Source organism: Cynoglossus semilaevis, chromosome Z (genome assembly GCF_000523025.1).
Source record: "Cynoglossus semilaevis isolate Cse_v1.0 chromosome Z, Cse_v1.0, whole genome shotgun sequence".
Lineage (NCBI taxonomy): Eukaryota > Metazoa > Chordata > Actinopteri > Pleuronectiformes > Cynoglossidae > Cynoglossus > Cynoglossus semilaevis.
In genome coordinates this window covers 6,182,332-6,205,285 of record NC_024328.1, presented here as the reverse complement: position 1 = coordinate 6,205,285, position 22,954 = coordinate 6,182,332, and the positions used below count along the sequence as shown (strand labels likewise).

The 22,954-nt window shown below is 39.6% G+C and overlaps 1 protein-coding gene across 1 annotated transcript in view; it reads right to left on the bottom strand.

Moving 5' to 3' along the window:
• Positions 1-746: 746 nt before the first annotated feature.
• Positions 747-22,954, bottom strand: part of ghra (growth hormone receptor a) — a 24,333-nt gene continuing 2,125 nt past the window's right edge. The window contains 10 exon segments of the mRNA NM_001294197.1: positions 747-1,789; positions 1,888-2,123; positions 3,384-3,453; positions 4,479-4,569; positions 4,668-4,821; positions 5,363-5,541; positions 6,286-6,428; positions 6,431-6,448; positions 6,842-6,971; positions 16,932-17,053. Coding sequence (NP_001281126.1) covers positions 1,036-1,789; positions 1,888-2,123; positions 3,384-3,453; positions 4,479-4,569; positions 4,668-4,821; positions 5,363-5,541; positions 6,286-6,428; positions 6,431-6,448; positions 6,842-6,971; positions 16,932-17,049 — 1,893 coding nt within the window. The 5' untranslated portion in view covers positions 17,050-17,053 and the 3' untranslated portion in view covers positions 747-1,035.

Below are 22,954 nucleotides of genomic sequence, written 5' to 3'. Positions count from 1 at the left end.
AAATCTCAAATAATTGCAGCTATTATAGATTTTCACATTTTTTACAACTTGCTCCAGTTGCTGTCCCTGCCATAACACTGACTTAGAAAGATTGCTAGTTGAGGTTTTAGTGAAATGACAGAGATTATGACTTAGTGCTTGTTGGCTGGCTTTTGTTTTAAGAACATAATGAAAAAAGTTTTTTTCAGTTTGACCATTAAAATGTTCCGTTCGATGGACTACACTCTCGTATTTTATATAGCAGAAATCAAACCACTACAAAGAAGAGCTGCTTGATTCACCTACAGGGACTACACAACATTAATTACTAAGGGGAGTTAGCGTCCAACACAGGGATGTCATTAGAACATGTTCCTCTCCTCCTAGCTCAGACCGTTACCTTTTACAGTCTTTGTGGTGAGAACTGTTAAACAAAATTAAATCCAAAGTAAAAAATGCATAGTTGCTTTTTCAGATGTGTTTCACAAGAGATCTGTCCTTTATCTAAGCCTTTTTTACATATATAAAATATATCTCTGCTGAAATCCCAATAATATAAAATAGGCCATGTGTGTGGTGCGCAAACAAAATGACTCCATAACGGTGACATCTTTACATATTTGGGTTTAAAAAAAAAACCCCACATAACAACATGGTGTTTTTCGTCCTCCCAGGTTAATCATACGTTGACATCTTTATGTCAGATTAAGATTTCAGTAATGACATTGCCCTCAACACAATTAGCCAGACATGTAATTAGATTTGCGTTAGTGGTGAGCTGATGCCAGCAAAGAAATTATCTTTTGTTTATTATGTTTACCATCCGCAGCCTAATGGTGACACTGTTGACGAAGAGCATGTGCAGGAGTCAGCTGTATATTTTTATGTCTCCCTTTTTTTTCTGTCGCCCTCTGACAACACATCCACCTGTGCCTCACCCAACCACACTGTGTGCTACAAGTTTAATGGTTTGATGGAAGGAATTAAGAAGGAACAGGCTTTTGCCAGATTATAGGACTCAACCCCTGAAGGTCCAGTACAAATGTGTGGCAAATTTCATGGTGAGAGATTTCCCAGTAGGTCTGGGGTGATATAACCCACAGGCATACCAGATAGGGACTTGGGGGGTGGTTGTGGCAGACAGGGTGGTGGAGACTGGTGAGGAGGAGGGTGTAGAAGCAGACTGTGCTGCGTGTCCACCTCCTGTACTATTGTGTAGTCTGAAACTGGAACACTGAACTGAGCCATTGGGAACTCGGGACCAACGTAAGGTGACTGATTATCCTCAGAAGCAGCTGCTTGTCTGGTCTCCACCTGTTGAGGCTGTATGGTTTGGTAGCCCTCACCGGGAATGGGGGAGACAGGGGTGGTCAGAGCTTGCTGGGCGATGCTCTCCGTGGCGTTGCCGTGTCCCTCAGGATCCACAACCACCAGCTCAAACTGCTGTTCCTTCTTCTCCTCGCCTTCACTGTCTTTTTCCCTTTTCTGTGTTTCTTCTTGCTCTGTAGAAGATGTGCTCTCTTGGGTTCTGAGCTGCTGGCCAGGAGACAGCACCACACCCCCAGAGGGCATAACATTGCTGACCTGGGCGTAGAAGTCTGTGTTGACCCAGGTCTGAGGCCCTGTCGTTTGGATTTGGACAAGAGGTCTTTCACTCCTCTCTGGTGTTGAGGTTCCTCCCACGACGTCGAGTAAGGCTTCTCCATTCTCCGGTTGGCCAGGGAGCAAGGTGGTCACGAGGACTGGGGTGTCTTGGTCGAGAAGATCTGGGTCGTAACAACTTGCCCGGCCTGAGTCATCATCAGGGAAGCTACTAGAGAAGATAACAGGTGAGAAGTGAGATCATATTTAAGATGCAAAAAAAAAGCACAAACTGTACAGTTTCTTGTACATGAACCAGTGCAGTACCTGATGGTGTTGGCACAGCCTATGTTCATGGGCTGGTTGATAGGTTGGGGCAGACCAAGGAGCCTCTGTGTGTCCAAGCCCTGATGGTCTTCCTTCTCCCCTGAATCAGTGTCCTCAGCATCCACCTCAATGAACTCCACCCATGGCTCATCTTGGTAGAAATCTGCTGCAAATGGAGGCAAGCCGCCCATTCCTCCACCGCTGAGGATCAAATTCAACTCTTCCAACTTCCCTTTCTGCATGTGGAAAAATTTATACATTCATTAAAGTCAAGTAAATGTGACAGCTGCACTAAAAACAAAATAAATCAAACTATAGGGATGGGAAATAATAAGAATTCACTTATTCCACTTTCATTATTGATATCCCTTTATATCGTTTTGATTCCTTATCGATACTCTTTGGTTTACGAAAAAACATATTTAGTACACATAGGTCTGTATGCTTTAATGCTATAATGTTAATAGGCTTTTTTGTTGCTAAACCTCTGGACTTTAACAACAATCGTAGAGTCTTTGTTTCTAAAATGTAACCATACTTTACACTACATCTGCTGCGACATCATGTTGTAAATACTCAAAATTAAATCAGGGAACGTGATGAATGTGATGTCATCACACAAACACATCACCAAGCAAATATGTCAGTGGACACATTCAGTGGAATAGGGCAGAAGAACCATTACATAAACAAGGAATTGGACCATCGAGAGCTGGTTCTCTATGACATGAAGAACATGTTATGGTTATGCACTATGTCTTTTTCATTATTATTATTTTTTTAAAGCAAGCATTTCTGGGTTCACAGTTGAGGGAAAAGTGCATATAGGCTGAATGTAAGAGGTCGCTTTTATTGTCGCTCGTAACATCTCTCAACATTCCTCTCATCGTTGTTAAATTAAAAACAGTAATATTATTTGTTCCTCTTTGGATTAAAAGCATTATCTCTTTTTTTCATAATGCAAGGGCAGCAACAGTGTGGTGTGATGATTACGTGGCCTGATGCACAATTCCATGTGGACACATGTGGAGGCATGTGTGTTTTTGATCACAATTGCAATGGAGATGTGATGAAAACACAGTGGTTACACAACACCCTATTCAATACCTTTGCCAGATAAAGAGTCCACATTTCCACACAATGACAGCTGTGCATTCCTAATGCACTGTCACTCTTAAGGCATGTGACGCACACTGAATTATTATGCCAATACATTTGGAGTGATATCAGTGAAAAAAAAATCATATAATATATATTTGATCAAATTTAAATAAAACGTAAATTAATTTCAAAAGATCTAGCAGAGCTCAGTTAGTGGATTATAGAACAGTGATGCTGTTTCAAATTATCTTCTGGAATTGTATGAGCATTTGGAAAATATTTGCCGACAGTATGTGTGAAGCTGCACTAAATCAAATATATCACTGGGGTCTAGTAAATTTGTGCAAAAAACAGGCAAAGCTGGAGCTAAAACAATTGTGATAGAATCAAAGTACCTTCAACATCTCTGCATTGATGCCCTTAATTTTCGGTGCAGGAACTGGTGGCAACAGAATCTTCATGAATCTGCAGCAGCACAGAAAAAAGAAGATGACGTTGTAGTCCAAAAGCAGCAAAAATAATTGTTTACAACACAACACCAACACGGATCAATGCCAAGGTCGGAAAACAATGTTTTGAGTTTGTGGGGGGTGATTGCACTGTGCCGTGGTACGACACGCACACGTGACAAACTACGCAATTGTACTGCATGTGATTAATCATTTTGACTGACATGAGGACATTTAAAAGGGCTTCAAGGCTGAGCTACACAGTAGACAGAATGACTGGAAGCTGTGAAACAATTAGAGAAATATTAGGTGGTGTTGATGTGTTACAACTGCTGTGGTTCAAAAACCGAAAAAGGAAAACGGACTGCAAACCAAAAATGCTGAAGCAAACGAGGATCCCTCTTCTGCTGCATGGTTGTTTTGTGAGTTTACACGTCCAGTATGATGCACATGATATATTCTGTATTGACCCTACAGTGGAGGGAGTGATCAGCCCACTGACTTTAATCTAGGGGGGCGGGCCCTCCAAGGTGTGGATTTTTTTAAGAGGGTGCAGCAAAGCCAATGCATCTCAAAATTTAAGATTTTGTCCCGGGTTTGTCCCACAGTGGGGAAAATGAACTATAATTTGTAATTTTATGGATTTTCTTAGTTCAGTAGTTTTGACGCAATAGCTGTGAATGTGTCACCAAAAGGGGGTGCTGGAGTAAAGTTTGGGAACAATTGCTTTACAGCAAAAAGAGTCTAATTTGAAGATGTGATTTTCTGTCATGTGTGGAGTTAGTGGTCATGTGGTCTCTGTTTTATTGCCGTTTATTTATTGCTGTTTGTATGGCCCTAGAATGGGATGGCAAACTGTGCACTGTCCACTGTGATCCCCCCCCCGCCCCTTCTCTGCCCTAGGATTGGCTTCAGCCATTGGCGCAGCCTCGAAGAAGTAGATGATAAATTAATATTCAGAGTCAGAGTCAAAATTGGCAGATCCTGCACCAGCTGTAAAACATTGGTCCTGGAGAGATCTGACAGTTCCCCAGATCTTACCTGTGCTGCTGGGAGACGATAATCAGCATGACGAGAATCAGGATTCCCACAATTCCAAAAACAACCACAATAGTAAAAGAGAATGTAGTCTCTGGAAAAACAGCACAAAGCAAAACAAACTGTCAAAAAACCGGCATATGACCAAAAATAAACCACCATTCACATCAGACTGAGCTTGACTGATGTTACCTGTGCTTTCAACCTCACTGACTTCAATGAAGATGGAGTCACTGAATTCTCCAAACTTTTTAAAACCTATCATCCTGCAGCGGATATGAACCTCGTACTTCTTTCCTATGTGTAGACCAAAGATTGTCTGCTGATGTTGTGGTTGCATCTCCAGCTGAATCACAGACACACAAAGGTAGAAAGGAGAGGTGATGCTCAAACAAAACAAAACCAAACAAAGCAAAACACACCATTTGTTAAGTTCAGCTTGAGATGGAGGTTTATAGTTGTAAACAGTGTGGTGATGTCAGACACAGAAGTATTGTACTCTTCTAAAACTATATCAAGGCTGTGTATGTCAGATGGTTGTCCACACAGTAATAAACATGATTCTCTACAAGGTCCTGTGGCCTCCCTTCACTTCCTTCAGAGAGGATGTGTTTTCCCAGCGGGCCTTGCTCCGGCTTCCACTACCTCGCCAACAATGTTGCATGCATTTTAGATGCAATACTTCGGGGGGAGGGGGAAGGAAACATGACACTTTGCCACTTTGACCTACCTAAAAAAATGTACTTTTAGCAGAGTGCAGGAATGTTTGCCTTTGTGACAGCTTGTGTATGTGCACACATTTCAGAGATGTTTAGCAGTGTCAGAGGCACATGTCACTGAGAGTGCATGAGAGGCAGCCAGGAAAAATAGAAAGAAAGAAAACTCACTGCTTCCCACTTTGTTGTATTTCTCTCTCTGTACTGCAATTCGTAATGAACGCGTATCCAGCCTGTCGCCATGTCTGCCGAAGGCGGGGGCTCCCATTTGACCCTGACGTCAAAACTCACCCCAGAGGGACTTATGCTGAGGACTGTCCAGTTTAGATTCACTGGAGGGTCGGGACGCACTGCCAGGAAAAGGGGAAAAGTTCAGAACAAAAACATTCGAGTGATACTGAACTACTCAGAATGTCGTCACGTGGACATTAAAAACGGTGTTTTGTTGTAAAGCGAAAGTCCTCAAAGGTATAGGGGGGTTATGAACTTATGTAGGAATTCCATTCCTATATATAATATAACTCAATTTTCACCGTATGACAGAACTCACATACTGTACATAAGTACCAATATCACTCACCTAAACTAACACTCATTAAAACAGTGGCTATTTGATTTAATAAAAAAGATACAGGTTACTGCCCCCTGGTAAAGGTAACGTAGATAACAATAATTGTTTGATAGAGATTCAAAAAGATGAACATGCATGTGAATCACATTCTAGGTTAAAATCCACATGTGACCTATAAAAAACATGCTGATAGTCTGTTTACAGACTTGAGAACAACAAATACATACAGGAAATTACCAGGGGAGTGTCATCGACAAACATGCCATATTTTCCCTGTGATAATACATAATCTATCACCATTTTCACAGGGCTGCTCTGATAAATGCAGTCAGACATGAGAGCAGGGTCTGAACACAGTCTATCCTGCCATGTTATTTACATTGACATGTGACATTTGCTGACCTGCAGCAGCAGCAGCAGCTACATGTACCATTTCCTGGAAACCAATGAGAATGCTGTACATGATTCCGTTAACGTAGAGTAAACGTGGGGACGTGGTAGACAAATGATGATGATCACTCACCTATATCTTCCACACTGAAACAATCATTCTCGTTGTAAAAGGTGACGTTGTTTTCACCGCGCAGCTGCATGCAGTAGGTGATCCAGACAGATGTGTAGGTCATGTTGAAGAAACACTCTCTGTTGGAATAGATGTAGTGTGGATCCACTGGCTGTTTGGAGACCTGAGGGAGGGAAACGGTCATATTTGACCAAACTGGATGCAAACAAATGCAGTAAATATTACACATGGACCTTTAATGCTGACACTAGTGTCCACTAATATCTGACTACTTTTTTTATGAGAGAGGCGGCAAACAGCCGTTCATTTCTGACTCCTATAACTCCAAACTAGTCACATGTGTATTTTCACTCTAGGTCCACTTGGCAGGGCTGGAAACACAATTGGACCGCTGCCCCCTTTTCTAGTGCAATACAATAGCCGGATTGGACATTTGGAAAATCGCTAGCAAACATCAGGTGAATTTGAAAACGACACAGACCAGCGGAGGCCTATTTAGTCAAATTTCAGTTTATTATTATGTGTTAGTGGTATTACTCTAAATGACCACACTCACTCTTTCTTAAGGTAGAAGAATCTGAGTGCTCCAGAAGAGGACAAGTTCTGAAAGTTGCCAGGACTCCACCAACAGCGGAACGTCTCCTGGTCCCTGGACAAGCAGCCAGTGATGTGAGGCTCAAGAGTGACTAAGAGAAAGACCAGGACAGAAAAGATGTAAAGGTTTGGAAAACAGTAGTGCGAACCTAGACTTCACAGATATGAAATATTGATTTGAACACTTGACCTTCATAAAGTCTTCCCTTAGACTATCTCCTATCTTCTAATTTATTCAATACAAATATACTTCTCACTATATAAGGGTCACAGTCCTGTAAATACAACACAGACATCAAGATGTTTTGATTTTTGTTTGTGTATTCACCTCAGACTATTTTCTATGCTGTTCCTTTTCACTTTTAACTTCAAGGTCTAAATTTCACATTTACTCTATTCCGGTCTTTATTAATAGAAACATATTATATTTACATGATTACATTACAGTGATTACATTGCAATAATGAAGCAAAAATGTAAAGATTTTGAGAATTAAAAAAAAGCGGCTAATTTAATATATGTACCATTATTTATACATTTTCAATACTTAATATTTCCAATAACAAAAATGCACAAAGATCCATCCATCATTCAATTAATTCACCCAACCAACCAATTATCCAGCCATCCATCCATCCATCCATCCTATAGTCATCCTTCCACCCAAACAATTATCAATTAGCCATTCATTCATCCCTCTATTCCATACATTCACCACTTCACCACTTCATCTATCCATCTAATTCTAAGATACAAAAAAGAACACATCATAGTTACTATAGTAACAGTAAGTAATAGTTACTATAGTAACTACGATGTGATGACGAACTGTGATCAGCTGCATCATATGTCGCCTTTGCTCTGTAACCAGTTACAGAGCAAAGGCGACATATGATGCAACTGATCACACGAGTTTAGTAATAGTCACTGAACGTCACCACAGACATCAACTAACATTTTCACTGTTAAAACTGCTTGTCACATATGAGTTGTTTCTAAAAATACATCATACCTTTGTAACAAACTGCAGTAATATGTCTCAACCTGACATAGACTACTGACGGAGAGCACACACACCAGTGAGCCTCGTCCTTCCACTCTACCAGCAGAAGTAAACAACCGTGCCTTCTGCAGTGAGCAAGGTTGCAATGAATCTCAGTCCTGCAGCTTTGCTACCATCGAATAGAACACATTTTATAAGAGGTATCCTGTGCCCCACCCGTTGGTCCTGACCCAATCGTTACTCCTCATTCCCTGCCACTCGTTTGGTGCAACCATAAATAAGCAGCTGAAGTTATCGATTGTTGTTCAGCTCCTTCTCTCCCCCCAGCTCCCCTCAGTAGCTGCAGCATATATCACACACAACCAGAAGGTAAACATCCCAGTCAAGCAACGACGGTTAAAGCAGTAGTGCAACAATATAGATACAAATAGCTAATTTTTCTTTTTAATATTAACAGAACCTAATAGGCAAAACTATTTATTAATAACCTTTACTTTAATTGGGTCTTTACTTTCTATTTCTTGCCAGTGAAACCCTATAATTCATCAGCCCTCTCTCTCTCTCTCTCTCTTTCTCTCACTCTCTCCCTCTCCCTCATGCTGCCCTGTCTTTCCACCTTCTTTCCCTCTCATCTCATGCACACTGTCATGGTTCCCAGAGCTTTGCTATTTCAACTGGCCGTCCCTCCCCCATCCAACAAATTCCAGCTGCCACCTTCAAAGAGCTTTCTGCAGACACTGGGTTAGAACTACAGCAGGGGCAGGTTATGCAGAAAGAAAAATAACACCCTAAAAATGCAATGTTTGGAATTTTTTTTTTTATGTCTCTTAAGTGTCAGATTGTCAGGGTTTAACTTTTCAAATGAATCGTGACGTTATTTGGTTACGTTTCAGATTCATAGTTGATGAAATTGATTCACTTTCCCTGGGCAATTTACTATTTTAAAGAGTGGATTCTAAATGATATGACTCTATATGTTAATTTGAGTCAATGTCATTTCACAACAGCTGTTTTAGTCTTGATAAAAACAACGAGGAGAAGGTTTTAAGGGGTTATTCTTCTAGGAAGAATGTCAGATTTTGGATAAGAGTCAGAAGGTATATACATGGCTGAAGTGTATAATAAATAAAAAAAGTGCTGATGTGCATGTTGTAACTGGCCTAAAAGCCAGGAGGCAAAGTCGTGACAGCTAAATGTTCACTTCTCATAGACTGGTTATTAAGTTGAAGGGCCTGACTTGCAGATTTCTACAAAACCTTTACCAAGTTTTTGGTAACATGAGGCTACACCCTGCCTGTACTTGCCATATGCTAGTAAATGACCAGTAATACACACCTACTTTACAACCTAAGCTAAAAACAAAAAACCAAAACAAACAACAACAATTTTGTACATATGTATTTTTGTATGCGTTTGAGTGCCTGTTTATACACTCTCTATCTTTGACCTAATTTCAGACTAGTTATTGAAAGTCATGGGTACACTTTAGAGCTGAGGTCCCTAAATGCACCAATGTGTCCTGAAAACCTGCCCAGATAGACAGACTTTAAAAAAATCACATTTGTTATGGTCAAAGCCTTTGTTTTGGGGAGGCATGTGACACATTCCTGAGCCCACACAAACACCATTCACTTTCAGGGGGATAAGCAAACACCAACTGTAGTTTTAAAAAGTACTTTTATAGTTGCCATGGCCAATGATTCAATATTGAAGGTAAGCACTGCTAAACCTTAAACTTTACTTAAACCTAATCATGTAACACAAACAAATAACACAATGTAACACAAAAAGAACATTTATGACAGCCTCACAAAAAACTTTAATATTCTATATTTTGATATGATATCCAATTATCCATTAATAATAAAAAAATCTGTATTTAAAGATCTTTAACCTACAGATGTGTGCTCATCCCGCCCCTCCCTGCCCACCCTGCTTCATCTGTAACAGGAATTGTTTCAGTTTTAGTTCCTTTATCTGCTAACTCTTAATGCTTTAAAAGTCTTGACTGTTTACAAATGGCAAGAAAAAAACTTTTTTTTATTCCTGCATTCTTTCTTAACAATAATAAATTATATATCTTTGTTTCTGTCTACCTGTCAATCGAAGTCAGACTTGAAAGTGGAAATTAATTTTTAAATTTGATTCAAGTCAATTTGTTTTTATTAATGTTCATAGTGACCAGTCATATTTTGCTCTGCCTGTATCCACAGTGATAAATGTTAACACATGGTCTGAATGGGTCTGTGCATCCTCCCTGGATGTGTGTGCAGGTAAAACTGGTAAACTGTGTTTTGCTCCATGCCTTGTGCTCATCAGTCTGTCCAGAGGAGCTAGGAAACCACTTACCAACCTGGATGTTAGTGTGAGCCATTTGAGTCTTGGACCGTAAAAAAGTCTAATTCGAGCACTTTGCCTTTAGCCCTCATGTCAGCTGGCAAAGATCTCCTAAATGGTTATTTTGCACAATGCCTTACTCTCATGTGGAGCGTAAAGAAACTGAGTCTATGATGCTCTGAATCGCCACATTTTCCAGCTCATTTGCAGGTATAAGTCAGTTTGTGGTTAACCAAGCTTCAAAAGAGAAAGGAGTCTGTGAGTCTATAAAATCACAAACACTGTTTAAATGAAAAAGGTTGAACCTTTACCAAACTAAGTACACACTAATTTTAAACCTCAAGTTTCAAATTTCAAATTAACTTAATAGTGAAGTGATGGTTATATATCTTTTAGCTTCATTCTAGAACATTTCTGAGGTAACTGAAGTACAGAATACATCTATCCTTTAGCTAACCCACAGCCAAACTGTGGCTGAGCTTAGGTTTTTCATTTAGCTAATTTAAATCAAATCTGGCTGTACATTAAGCTAATTCAAATATAAATTTCTATATACAACCTACTCAGAAGGTGAAAAGATCTGACAAATTTAGTTCAACATGAGAAGTCATTCAGTGGGAATGACTCAGATTATATAAGCAGTTTTTCACACAGGTGGTGAAGTCTGTGCTTTTTTAAACATACATTTTAAATTTTCTGCTGCCAATATTTAGAAAAGCCTTTAACCTGAGCTTTGAAGTGAGGGTTTAATGTGAATCATTGTGGCTGTGCACAATTTGAGAGAGCCAGAAAGAGCCATAGGTGAGCCAGAAGGGAGGGGGTGGAAGGTATCAGAAAGCTGGAACCACATCGAGATACAATCAAGGGAACGCAAACAGGTGATAAAAATAACAGCCGACACACACATGCAGGTTCACACAAAAGTACAGTCGGACATAAATACACACACTCTCCACTTCTACCTTGAAAACAAAACCCGACAGAGAAAATCAAAGTACTATTGTCCACCTTCTTGAATACGTCCTGCCTTTCTTCTCACACCCCAGGACCTGGCTCTGCTTCCCCACAAGATGTTGGAAGCCCAGATGACACATTTTTGCATCTGATCCTCATCAGCCCGTGTAGCTTTGAAGTCATATAGACAGAATGTGGACGGTTTCAACCATGCAGTGACCCAGTCAGCTTTATGGTGGCCAAAACAATTTATTAGCCTCAACTAATGATCCCAATCTCCTCTTATACAATTACAGCCCACTGGATTGGCTTAGTTATGTCACATTAGGCTCAGATGAGAGTAAATATAGCTGGGCAGCCATGTGTGCCAGCATGGACACCTGAATACCTTTTTGTCTTGGTGTCTCTTTTTACATCGCCAAGTCCACTTGGCTGGAGCCACACTTCAGTACGGTGTCAGATGTTTTCACGTGGGACAAAACAACAAGTTAAATTTAGCTGCTGATGACAGGGCCTCACGGTGAGGCGGGGAAACCCTTCTTTTAAATTAACAAAACATAAAATCAACATGATAATAACCTTTTTTTTTTAAATTATGGCAGCCAATGAAGTAACAGTAGCTAACAGCTAACAGTTTTCCTTTAAATCACGGGTGTCAAATCAATGTTGAAAACAAAGTCTACGTTGTGGACTAAGCAGGATTATAACCTATAGAAACGTCTAGTGCTCCTCTTGCTGGGTTCAACACCAATGTGCATTATGGGAGATCTAGTTAATGTTAATGTTAGCTTAACATTAGCTACTCACATGTAACCTGTCCACTATATTCAAACCAGTAAACATTAGTATAAGCTATACTTACATAGTCATATAAAATGATGTGACGGGAGAGTGAAAAATACCGCAATCCAATGTAAGGTATACAAGTCGTCTCTGAGTATGCACCATTCGATGATGTATTACTCTTACTACTCTCAAAAAGCAAAACCCCTTTTTTTTAATGAAATATGACCTCTCCAACAATAATAGATTACGTCAGTTTAAGTATTTTCTTAAATGCAGACTTTTTTAGACCTTTTTTTAATTTTCATTATATACAGCAAACCTTTTTATTTACTAACTGTAGTCCAGTTTATGATTGTCAGTGCTACACTGTCAACATTTCAGCTTCGTCTTTGACATTATTCAACACTTGCCCGAAGGATGTCCTAGATACTGTTTGGTACATCCACAGTCAAGTCCTCACTTGTCTAGGCATGCTTAAAATGACACTTATCTCTTTGTAAATCAATAAAACACATCAAAACATAAACTATTGAAAAATATTGGACTTGTCAAATGTTTTAATAGGGCTATAAAATGTAAGAAAAGGCTCGCTGTTGAACTGACGGTCAGAGACCAAGCCACAGTCATTGTAAGTTGTAAATTTCTCAGTTGACTCGCAGTGTCTTTTTATTGATTTGCTGCAATGAAGAAGGAATGGCTTTTTAATATGACTCAACAAAAACATCACCATATGAAAATGTATTTTTTAGGTATTTATAACTTTCCTCTTGCTGGCTGCTTTTATCCCACCTCCTAAGTCCTTAACATCTCTCCTATTTAAGACATTTTTCACTCATAAAAGCGCTGGTAAATCTGGGTTTTACAGCTCCTCTTCATTGAGAAACATCTCTTCATGGCCTCAGTCTGACAGCAGGCACATTTCTCTTCTGCCTTGTAAAATCCTAACTTGATTTAATTCTTCTGCCATCATATCCTGCACAAGGCCCAGGGTTTTCAGCTCAGAGCAAACCCACACAACTGTAGCATGTGTGTACATATCAAACGGACTGAATCCCTGCACCGTTGCCAGTGGTTACCACTGGTTACCGCTGGTTAGCATCCTGCCTCCAGCAAGAGTATCAATCGAAGCGCTCTGTGTCTTCCTGAGACAGCCAAGAAAGACACATGTGAGGTGGCGGGGCGTGGTGGGCGGGGGCTGAGGTTTGGGGGGAATATATGCATGTAGCAATCAGACCCAAATAAAAAAAAGAAGAAATGCAAAACCTGATAAAAAGTACTTAAATATGGGAACACTATGGGATGTTTTTCAGGTTCCCCCAGAAAGAGATGGATTTTCAAGACTTAGTTTTAATTTAGAATTGAGATTACAGTAAGTAAGATTCTCAAAGAGAGAAAGAGATTTTTAAAAACTTAGTTTTTAGACGGAAATTAGGCTTAGATTAAAGCAGTACTCCTCAAATAGTGGGGCTGGCCCCCCTTTGCGGGGTGCGGTGAGGTGTCAGGGGGGCGTGAGGGGCTTCCAATGAAATATGGCAAGCTGGACATAAGTGCACCACTGCTGTAATGCTTGAATGATAACAAATCTCCAGTCACTAGGTGGCAGCACCTCATACAGTGGTTTGTACAGATAAAAACATACGTTATCAGGTTCTCAATAGTATTTCAATTTCTGGGGGTGTGGGTCAGAGAGTAGGGGGTGGTGGCATAAAAACATTTCTGTCCTGAAGGGGGGCATGATAGAAAATAATTGAGAACCACTGGATTAGAGTAAGGATTAAGATTAGCAATATCTTTATAATGGTTAAAGTTAGGATAAGGGTCTGGGGAACGCAATATGTCTTGATGAAAGGGTAACAAAAACCAGTGTGTGTATGTGTGTATTTGTGGGGACATGCGTCCATGTATGAAGACCAGATCAAGACAAACAGCCACCACTCACTATAATTACTCTGGTAAACCTTTAAATATATAGGAGCATCCCCAACTGTCTGCTCTTGGCTTGTCATGTGGCTTTCTTGACAGCAGACATAAAACACTCCAAACATAAAAAACCAACCAAATCCAAGGTAAGCTCCACGAAGACAGTAGAACCAACTCCTCCTTAGACAACTCAAAAAGCCCAATGCTGTTGATTGGTCACAGAACCAACATGATATACTCATTCTTGTGCAAGTTCCGGGACACATCCTAGACAGAGTGTTGAGCCAAAAGGTCAAACACAGAGGCTGAGTGAAGCCAACAGCTGCCAGTATTCCAAGGCTGTGGTTCATTCAACAACGGTGAAAGCTGTGTTGTGCATGTTTGCTCATGCTATCGGTGGCTGCTTTCTGTTTACTGATATTTGAACATTTTCTGAGGAAGACCAGTGTTACTGTGCTCACTCCAGACCTGGCAGATGTTTGATGGTCTGACCGCAGCTGGTTATTAGTGTTTTGTCTGAGAGCTTATCAGAAAGGCAGTGTAAACTCACTGAGTTACAGTGATGGTTTGTGTACAAAAGTCAAAAGAACTGCAGACAAAACTAAGGACAGAATCCAGGAAAAAAAAGCTAAGTTCTAGGAAGAAACAGCCTCCTAAAAATCAAGTTTGTTTTCAGACAACATGATGAAATGTACATATTCACCGTATACGCCACATACATATGCAAATCAAAAAGTTCTAAGACAAATGTACCTCAGGTGACACATTCAGCTTCTTCATATCATAATGTTTTATCACAATCATTGTCAAGTGTTTGATTGAGTTGAAACTACTGGAGCGTGTGACTTTTTAAAATCTAGCCGCAACCAATTTTTTTTTTCTTTTCCCAATGCTGACACTGGATTTCAGTCCTTAGACAAGGTGAAGAAGCAGGTTGTGACCTGGTACTAGAGAGTCCCTAGGATTCTACAAAGAAGGAATTATCTACTGGAAACATCACATGAAAAATGGAGTATATATAGGGAAATAGTTATTTTTACGTACATACAAATACATTCTAATGTGAGTAAGACTTCCACTTGTATTACAGACATTTTAAAAGGCAAAAAAAAATCTTTGAATGGGACAATGAGACTAAAACCATTTATAATATTTAATTTCAGAGCAGAAAGCCAAGTTGGCTCCCACTCACCATCACTTAATCTGAACTGGAAAGTTGACAGTTTCTGCACAAAAGTATTTGAAACTGTGATTTAACAGAAAAAAGTGTCTGCAGATTTACATGCAAAATGTGCTGAACAAATGTGGTGTTAAAAAGATGAAAAAAATAATAATCCCACAATGAAAATTATCATAATTAAAACAATGTGGCCAAACCTGTGAATATGATTTAAATCCAAAATACCACAGCTCAGTGGTGATGAACTGAACAACAGACTGCATTCATGTTTCTAAGGTGGCAAACAGAATGACACAAATTTTGCAGTTTCCCAGACTGTTTGATGTGTTGCTGTATGGAGCTCACGAGCTTCAAGTTACATTATGTCCAAAAAAACATTATAAAGTATTTAAGTATTGCAGCCTTATATTTACATATGAGAACAAGACGTGCTAGCAGCCAACAAATGATGCAAAGATAAATGTCACACAGAAGAGCCACATCTGAATTCATTTTTATTACACTTGGCACTTTGTCACTGCATCTGACAGGATTATAAAAGAAGAATTCTAGTTGATGAAGTTGATAAACATGTAGCTTTATTGTTGAAACTCTCTGAATTAGTTATAATCAGTACCAGAACCCATGTTTTGATACGGGCAGGCATGTCCTGCTAATAAGAACGCAGGAAAGCCTTAATTAATTGGGCAAATTGTGCACCACAACATGATGTGCACCACAACATGAACATTTAAAGCGTTAAAACGAAATATGGATGAATGTCACACATGGGTTATGTGTGACATTCATCCATATGAAAAGTTTATTTTCAAATGGATGGTCTAAATTTGCAAACATCAGGCCAATGGCAAATGATTAAACTGCATGAATCCTACACTCTAAAAAAAAGGTATTCATCAAACATGATTGTATTGGTAGAATGATAGAATGCAAATATAAATGCAATTTCCTTCTCCCTTTCAACAACAAATATTGTGTATTATTGAAGCAACAGGCGGTGCAGCTGCAAGAAAAACTCACACCAAGAATCAGTGAGGTCTGTTAGAGTTTGTCTGTGTTTTTCTATTAAGAAAACGAAGACCAATTGCCAAACAATAAAGTCCATAGTTTTATTCGTCTTACAGCAGTGGAATGTATCACTATACAAAAGTGATGGAGACATGTCCTGACATAGTATTTAACAGAAATTACACACTTGTAATGTCTCCTGGTTGAGCCTTTCCTTGGATCAGGTTTTCTTGTTTGTGCAAATATTAGGGGAACAACAAAGTTGCCTGGATGCACACATTCACCTTCTATTCACAGCTGGAATTGCTTTGAGCTTTTGGCTGAGTACTACAATTCATCACGAGTCTTGGTCAGTTTTGTGACTGAAACCACAGCAAATAATTTTTTAAAAATTCCTTTATTGGCCACCATTTGCTTCAGAGTTTGTTAGAGAAAAGATTTGCGTGGTTGCACAGCCATTGAATTCTTTCACCCAATTATTTTAACTGGTTCCGTGACAATTTCGTTAACTGGCTGAACATTCTGCATCGTCCCGTCCCTGGACTTTGACTGTGAAGGCCCAGTCATATATTTGCACTAGCTGTATTGATCACTGGTCTGTTTGACAAGCCAAACCAGGGAAGTGCAACATTTGCTTAACAGTGAACCTTCCACATGTATTAAAGCAAACAAAGCATTCTGCAACTGATGTCTGACATAAGACGCGATAACAAGTGTCAACAACATGGTGCGCTCAAAACCGCAATCCCATTGTTAATGTTTGATGAACTGCACATAGTCAAGGAAAAACTTTCTGAGGAGCAATTCTGTTCTCCTTCTGTATTTGTCATTACATAAAGCAGGAAAAAAAATCTGGTGTTCTACCTGATGACGCCCTTTGGTCCCAGTCATGGATAAATGCAGAACCCGGCTTGATGAGCCCATCCAGAGAGGACATGAGGAGAAGAAGCAGGAGATGACAGGAGAGTGAGTGGATAGCCATGATCCTGAAGACACAGAGAAGTAAGAGAGGGAGACGCTGGGATTATAATTATCAGTTACACACCATGATGACATACCCATGTTAAAAAACCCTCCATTCCCCACTTTTTACTGCTGTATTTCATCCCTTTCTTTTCCCTCTGCCCTCTGAGGGCATCTGTGGCTGCCATTAATTTTCAGCTGCTGAATGTGAAAATCACCACAAGACCAGCCGTCGTTAAGCATTGTATCAGACCGTAACTGTGGCACATCAAAACACAAATAGCAATTTAAGAGACAAGCAAACATTAGTTTGGGAACATCATTTTTTGAAACAGATTTGAAAACAGGCTCTTAACTGGAGGACTGTGGTTCTAATCCCAGCCCTGGCAGGACTATAGTGTGTTGACCAGAACCAGAATTCAGGCTAGCCCCTATATGTTGTTATGACATGTTGATATGTCATAAAAATGTTCAATAGTGGATCGAGTTAGATTATGCATGTCTTTTTTTATGTTTTAACTTTTTTATTCTTTATTCTTTTTGGCAAACATAACTGATTACATGTGTAATTTATGACTATCTAGATCACACATCAAATTCAAGGCCCGGGGGCCAAATGCGGCCCACCAAGCCATTTTGTGTGGCCCGCGGGAGCATTTAATAAAGTCCAGCGTAAAGTGCATAAAATAAAGTGCAGCAGAGTTTATCAACCTATAAAATTAAACGTTATTTTTATTACACAGCAATGAACAATATTTGTAGCTTAAATATATAATAATCTATTGCAGATACATGTATTAGTCTGAAATGGAGGAGCTCATCTATACCAGACTCTATTCTGTTTGTATCAAAGTCTGAATGACTTTTATTTTAAAATATTGCCAGATTATTGTCAAATAAAGAAAGTAAATGGAATTTTTTTTTTTTTGAATGAAGTTAATTAGAATTACTTCATTTTTTTCACTGGGTCCCACTGCAGGCCGGTACCAAATGACCTATGGACTAATACTGGTCCACGAACCAGGGGTTGGCGATCCCTGATCTATACAGTCTTCCATTTACAACCGTCCCTTCAAGGGGAACTGTATTGCTAATGTGGCCCCCGGTGAAAATGAGTTTGACACTCCTGCTCTAGATGCATGAGTAGGATGAATGATGAATGATGGCCGTAGAACAGGGGTGGCTACACTTTTTAGCCAAATGAACAGGCCAAAGTGATCTACCTAGATTGCTAAATAAATATTCACTCATGTAATCTGAACATATATTATATATATACATTATATGTTGGGTTTCTGATTAAATGCACTTTGCTGCATGACAGCGGTAAACTCCCGACAGATGAAGTACTACCAGACTTTATTCCAGCCATGAGGAGAGCAGCACTGAGAGTTAAATAAAAACAATGAAACTCACACTAGTCCTGGACGCACGACACAAGGACAGACGAGGCCCCTTTTTTATTATTTCTCCAATTATTAATGTTTTCTATCTAAAAAAGTCATGTCCTGCTGAACTACAGGTTAATTGACTGTCATTGTAGCTAGCAATGAATTTAATAAGGGTGTGTGTTTGCGCACGCAGATGCACATGTTGCTGTTGATATTTACTTTGCACTTAATAAAATGTTGAATTTCAAACCCATACAGTTACATATTTGTTTTAAGAATGATATTTTTCCTGTTAACATGGTTTCCTGTATTTCTAACTTTCTTTTTCTGACCTTATACTAACCTCAAGGTGCCTTTTGGGAAATACATGCATATAATTATAATATTAAAGTAACAGTATCAGAATAGTATCGGTATCGGCCGATATCCAAATCCAAAATATCGGGATTGGAAAAATGTGGATCGGTGCATCCCTAAAATTTTATTTACATTTTATTATTTTATTTCAATTGCTTATAATCTACGAGCATTCCTCTTGCAATCTACTGGTAGATCCCTATCTACTTACAGGATTTGCAGTATAGACATGGTGGAATTAAACCAAGAACCTTCTGCATAGCTGCTGGAATTCTAGCACTACACTACTATTGCTGACATTGTTCTATCACAGCTGTTAGTTCTCTCGTGAACATGATGGTGTAAAAAGGAAGTATATAAAACAGAAATATATATTTATAATTGTAGTGTCAATAGTTATGTCAATAGTCTTTTTTGCTCACCCACTAATAGTAGTTTATCTGGCTTTTATCTATATTGCAAATATCACAAAAGTGCAATATACAACAAATGTGACAGCAGGAGTGAGAGTAGAAAGGCTACTTGTGCACGTAATGCTATTTTTTGCAATGCTTCCTTTGACACTGCTTTAAAACTTGCATTACCACCGACTTAGTTTAATGAGTTAGGATTGTGATACAGTACACACACGGCAGGTAGACAATGTGCCCCAGGCTCAACAAGCAGCAGCAGGCATAGCTGTGTGTTCGTCACTGTATGGTTTAACAAACCACTGGATAATTAAAAAAAAAAAAAAGACCTTTTGCACCACAGATCAACAGAGTTAAACACAGTTTACTCAAATCTTATCTCGTTGACACGTGAATTTCGCAGAAAAACTTAAACAAATATGTGGTTACACTCTCTCTCCACCAGGACAACTGAAACTCAGATTGTGATTTTTTTTTCAAGACATTCATATAGAAAACCACTGACAAACTTTGACAGTAAATAGGTTGGGGTTTTTTTCAACAAGTTTTACTGAGCAAGTCCCACCTCTATATATAGACCCAACTTTCTGTCCGCACCCTTGGCTATTTACAGCTGCGTCTGCACAACTTTGCTGGGCAGCCAACAAGCCTCAAAGTGGAGGCTGTGTTTCTGAGGGCAATGCTGGCATTATTTTCCCTGGTCTTGGTATAGCCTGAGGTCAGAGGCTTTTAAACAACTACAGTTGGCTACACAAATATAAAATGGTGCTCGGTTGGAGAAAAGGTAACTTAGGGCAACATAAAGAAGACCTAAAGAGCCTATTTAAAAAAAGAGAATGACCAATATACCGAGTCACCGTCTCAGGCGCGTTTTCAAGTCAAACAAACTAGGGTTGCAACCTGCCAAATATAATAGCAGCATCTATCAAAACTGGCACCTAATTATGACTGAACAAACCTGTGATTTAAAAATTCTAAAGCTTTATAAGTCAAATTAGGTAAGTAACATGTTAGAATAATCCTTCTTTGTTGGAGTATTCTTAAACGTATTAAATTGGACTTCCCCCACTCATCATCGCCAATGTGCCAAAAGTCAACAGATTTCCATAAATCTAAACTCTTCTTCTGCCAGAAATATGTCCTCTCACACTAACTCCTCTCTCTCTCTCTTACTCTCTCTATCCCACTCTCTGTATGTGTCTCAATGCATTCCATGTGTCCAGAGGCCATTCAAGGCCAATTTATACAATGCAAGAATTCATGGTAGAACTGTCATAACTCAGTCTCTTGTAGACAGATCAGAAAAGTCTGTTTACAATTGCATATTGACAATAATTACATTATACATTTAAAATATATTTCCATAATGAATCATCGCCATCTTAGTAGCTCTAGTTTTGTTATAACACACTGTGTTATTACAGAAAAATATAAATTTGTCTCTGCTTAGTCTAATTTTATAAGCAATACTTTACTGAGAGCTTTTTTTTCTTGCACAAAGTCTTTGGTCCCAGAGCCTGACAGTCTTTCAAGCACCTGACATGGCATGGGGCACCAAAATGAGGAGCAAACAGCCTTCTTACTCCAACATGTGGCCTCATGTTAATCCCCACATTAGTCTTCCCCTCTCACTGTGAAATCTCTGGCAGGGCTGGTGCTTCTTCTCCAGCTTGCGCATCTCCCCCCGCTTTCCTCTTTTTCTCGGGCTAATTGCAGGCTCCCAGACCCGCGGGAAGGCTGCCTGATCCAATCAGAGAAGAGGGAGGCTCTTTCCAAGCCTACTGGGGTCCCTTGGTAAACATTTAAGGCATCTGTGGTCAGCCTTCCTTCCCCTACCCTCTACCCTACAGCACACCCATGCATCAGAGCATCATAAACAAACACAAATGCGTGTCTTGCCATGGCATTTCACTACCACTGGACTGTCTCTGCCTCTCTATTAATCATCTGTGTTTGTGTAAAAGGTTCTCCCGTGGGTGGGAAGAAGCACAGAGAAGGAGGTTAAAGCTTAAAGGGGGCGGTGGTGTATGGGTAAAGTCAGAAAGAAAGAAAATTTAGGAGGGTTAAAGGTCACATCATGTTTGTGTTAGTGTCTTCTGTAGCTGCAGGAGAAAATTATGTGCACAGAAGATGGTTGACCAAATTAGAGATTCATCTTACCATCCGCCAACAAAACAATTGCAAACGGTGTGCATGTGCAATAATTAGCCCTCTATTGTGTTTTCAATCAGCACTTGCATTATAGTATTTTCTTTGTATGTTTGGTGTTCTTTATTGAACCACGGGAGGTTTCTCATTGACGAAGAACGTTGAGTCCTTTTTCAAGCAACACTTCAATCTCACTGATTTCTGGCTTGGGTTTAGGGTATTCCCTGACTTACTATAGCAGGTACACATTCAATTTGTTTTACCACAGATTATTGTCTCAATCTCATCCCCACACAAGTTCTGGTTCATATGCTACATTGTATTTAACTCCCAAGTCGGAAGTGGGATGGATCAGTATATCTAGCACAAAACATTCCAGTTTCCCAATATGCTAACCCTAAACATAACTGAACCGCAGAACCATTCTAACAACCAACAGTTGCAGATGAAAACATTACCAAACAACAAAAAGCAGTCATCTTTCTTTTGAACTTGGTGTACTCTAAAACTGTCAAGACCTGATTGCAACCTTAAGGGTTGGTTCTGTTACCACTTCCTCCCTGTGTCTTGAAAATGTTTAACCAGCGGTATAACCTTTTTGTATTTTAGTGGCACTTTGGTTTGTTAATTTAAGATGATAAGTTTCTTGGTCACCATATAAAAAGCTTGTTTCCAATCGAACCCCATGGGTTCAGTGAGTCAGTCTCAGGGGTTCAGCGGAGGACAAGACACACACCCGACTCATATGATGACACACCATCACCAAAGAGTTGGGGTTCATTACCTCCAACACGGGTAAGAACCACTGTCCTAGAACTTCCATGACTCAACTGTGTATATGGTCCAACTTGATGTTGTACACTTGAGACTTAGCTGTTATTTCTTTTTTGTTGCTTTGTTTGCTTGTTGTTAACACCGTGTCTGATATATGTACTTAAGGGAAAAATGGGGTCACTTCAAGAGTGTGCACATGGCTCTCTTTGAAGCGGTTGTTGCCTTTGACGGTCAGGTTAGATAGATACATGACCTGAACAATTTTGCTTCTGAAGCAATAACGTGAAATGCATCCCTTTAGTTCTATCTTCTTGTTTCTCTCACTACTAAATCTTTAATTTGTTGTTTCAATATAGATATAAAATACAGAAATACAGATATTCATGTTATATATAGATATATAATAATAATTTATTTGACTATATCTTTTAACGTAAGACCAGCATAACTTCAACATGATCGTGCATGTTATAGCAGACGGTGTGAAAGGAGAGTCTACACAACCGCAAGTGCAAAAACATTGGCATCTGAGTTTTGGGCCAAGACGAATAACAGCCTGGAGGTGTATTTGCATACAATGTGTGCTTTGGTTTACACATATGTGACAGTGTAAACATGCAGATAGTGTGAAAGCAGACACACACATGCATTTTAGGCCCATGTGCTTGTGTGTGTGTGTGCTTTCAGGCATTCAGATCTGGCTACTGGATGGCTCTAATGTCTCCTGCTTCTATTTCATAAGAGAGAGTGGAAAAGTCAGAGTCAGCACGCTGGCATGAGAAGAGCCTCTGCTGGAAGCAGATCAGCACACACACATCTGCAAACCCCTGCTGCCGTCTGTGCA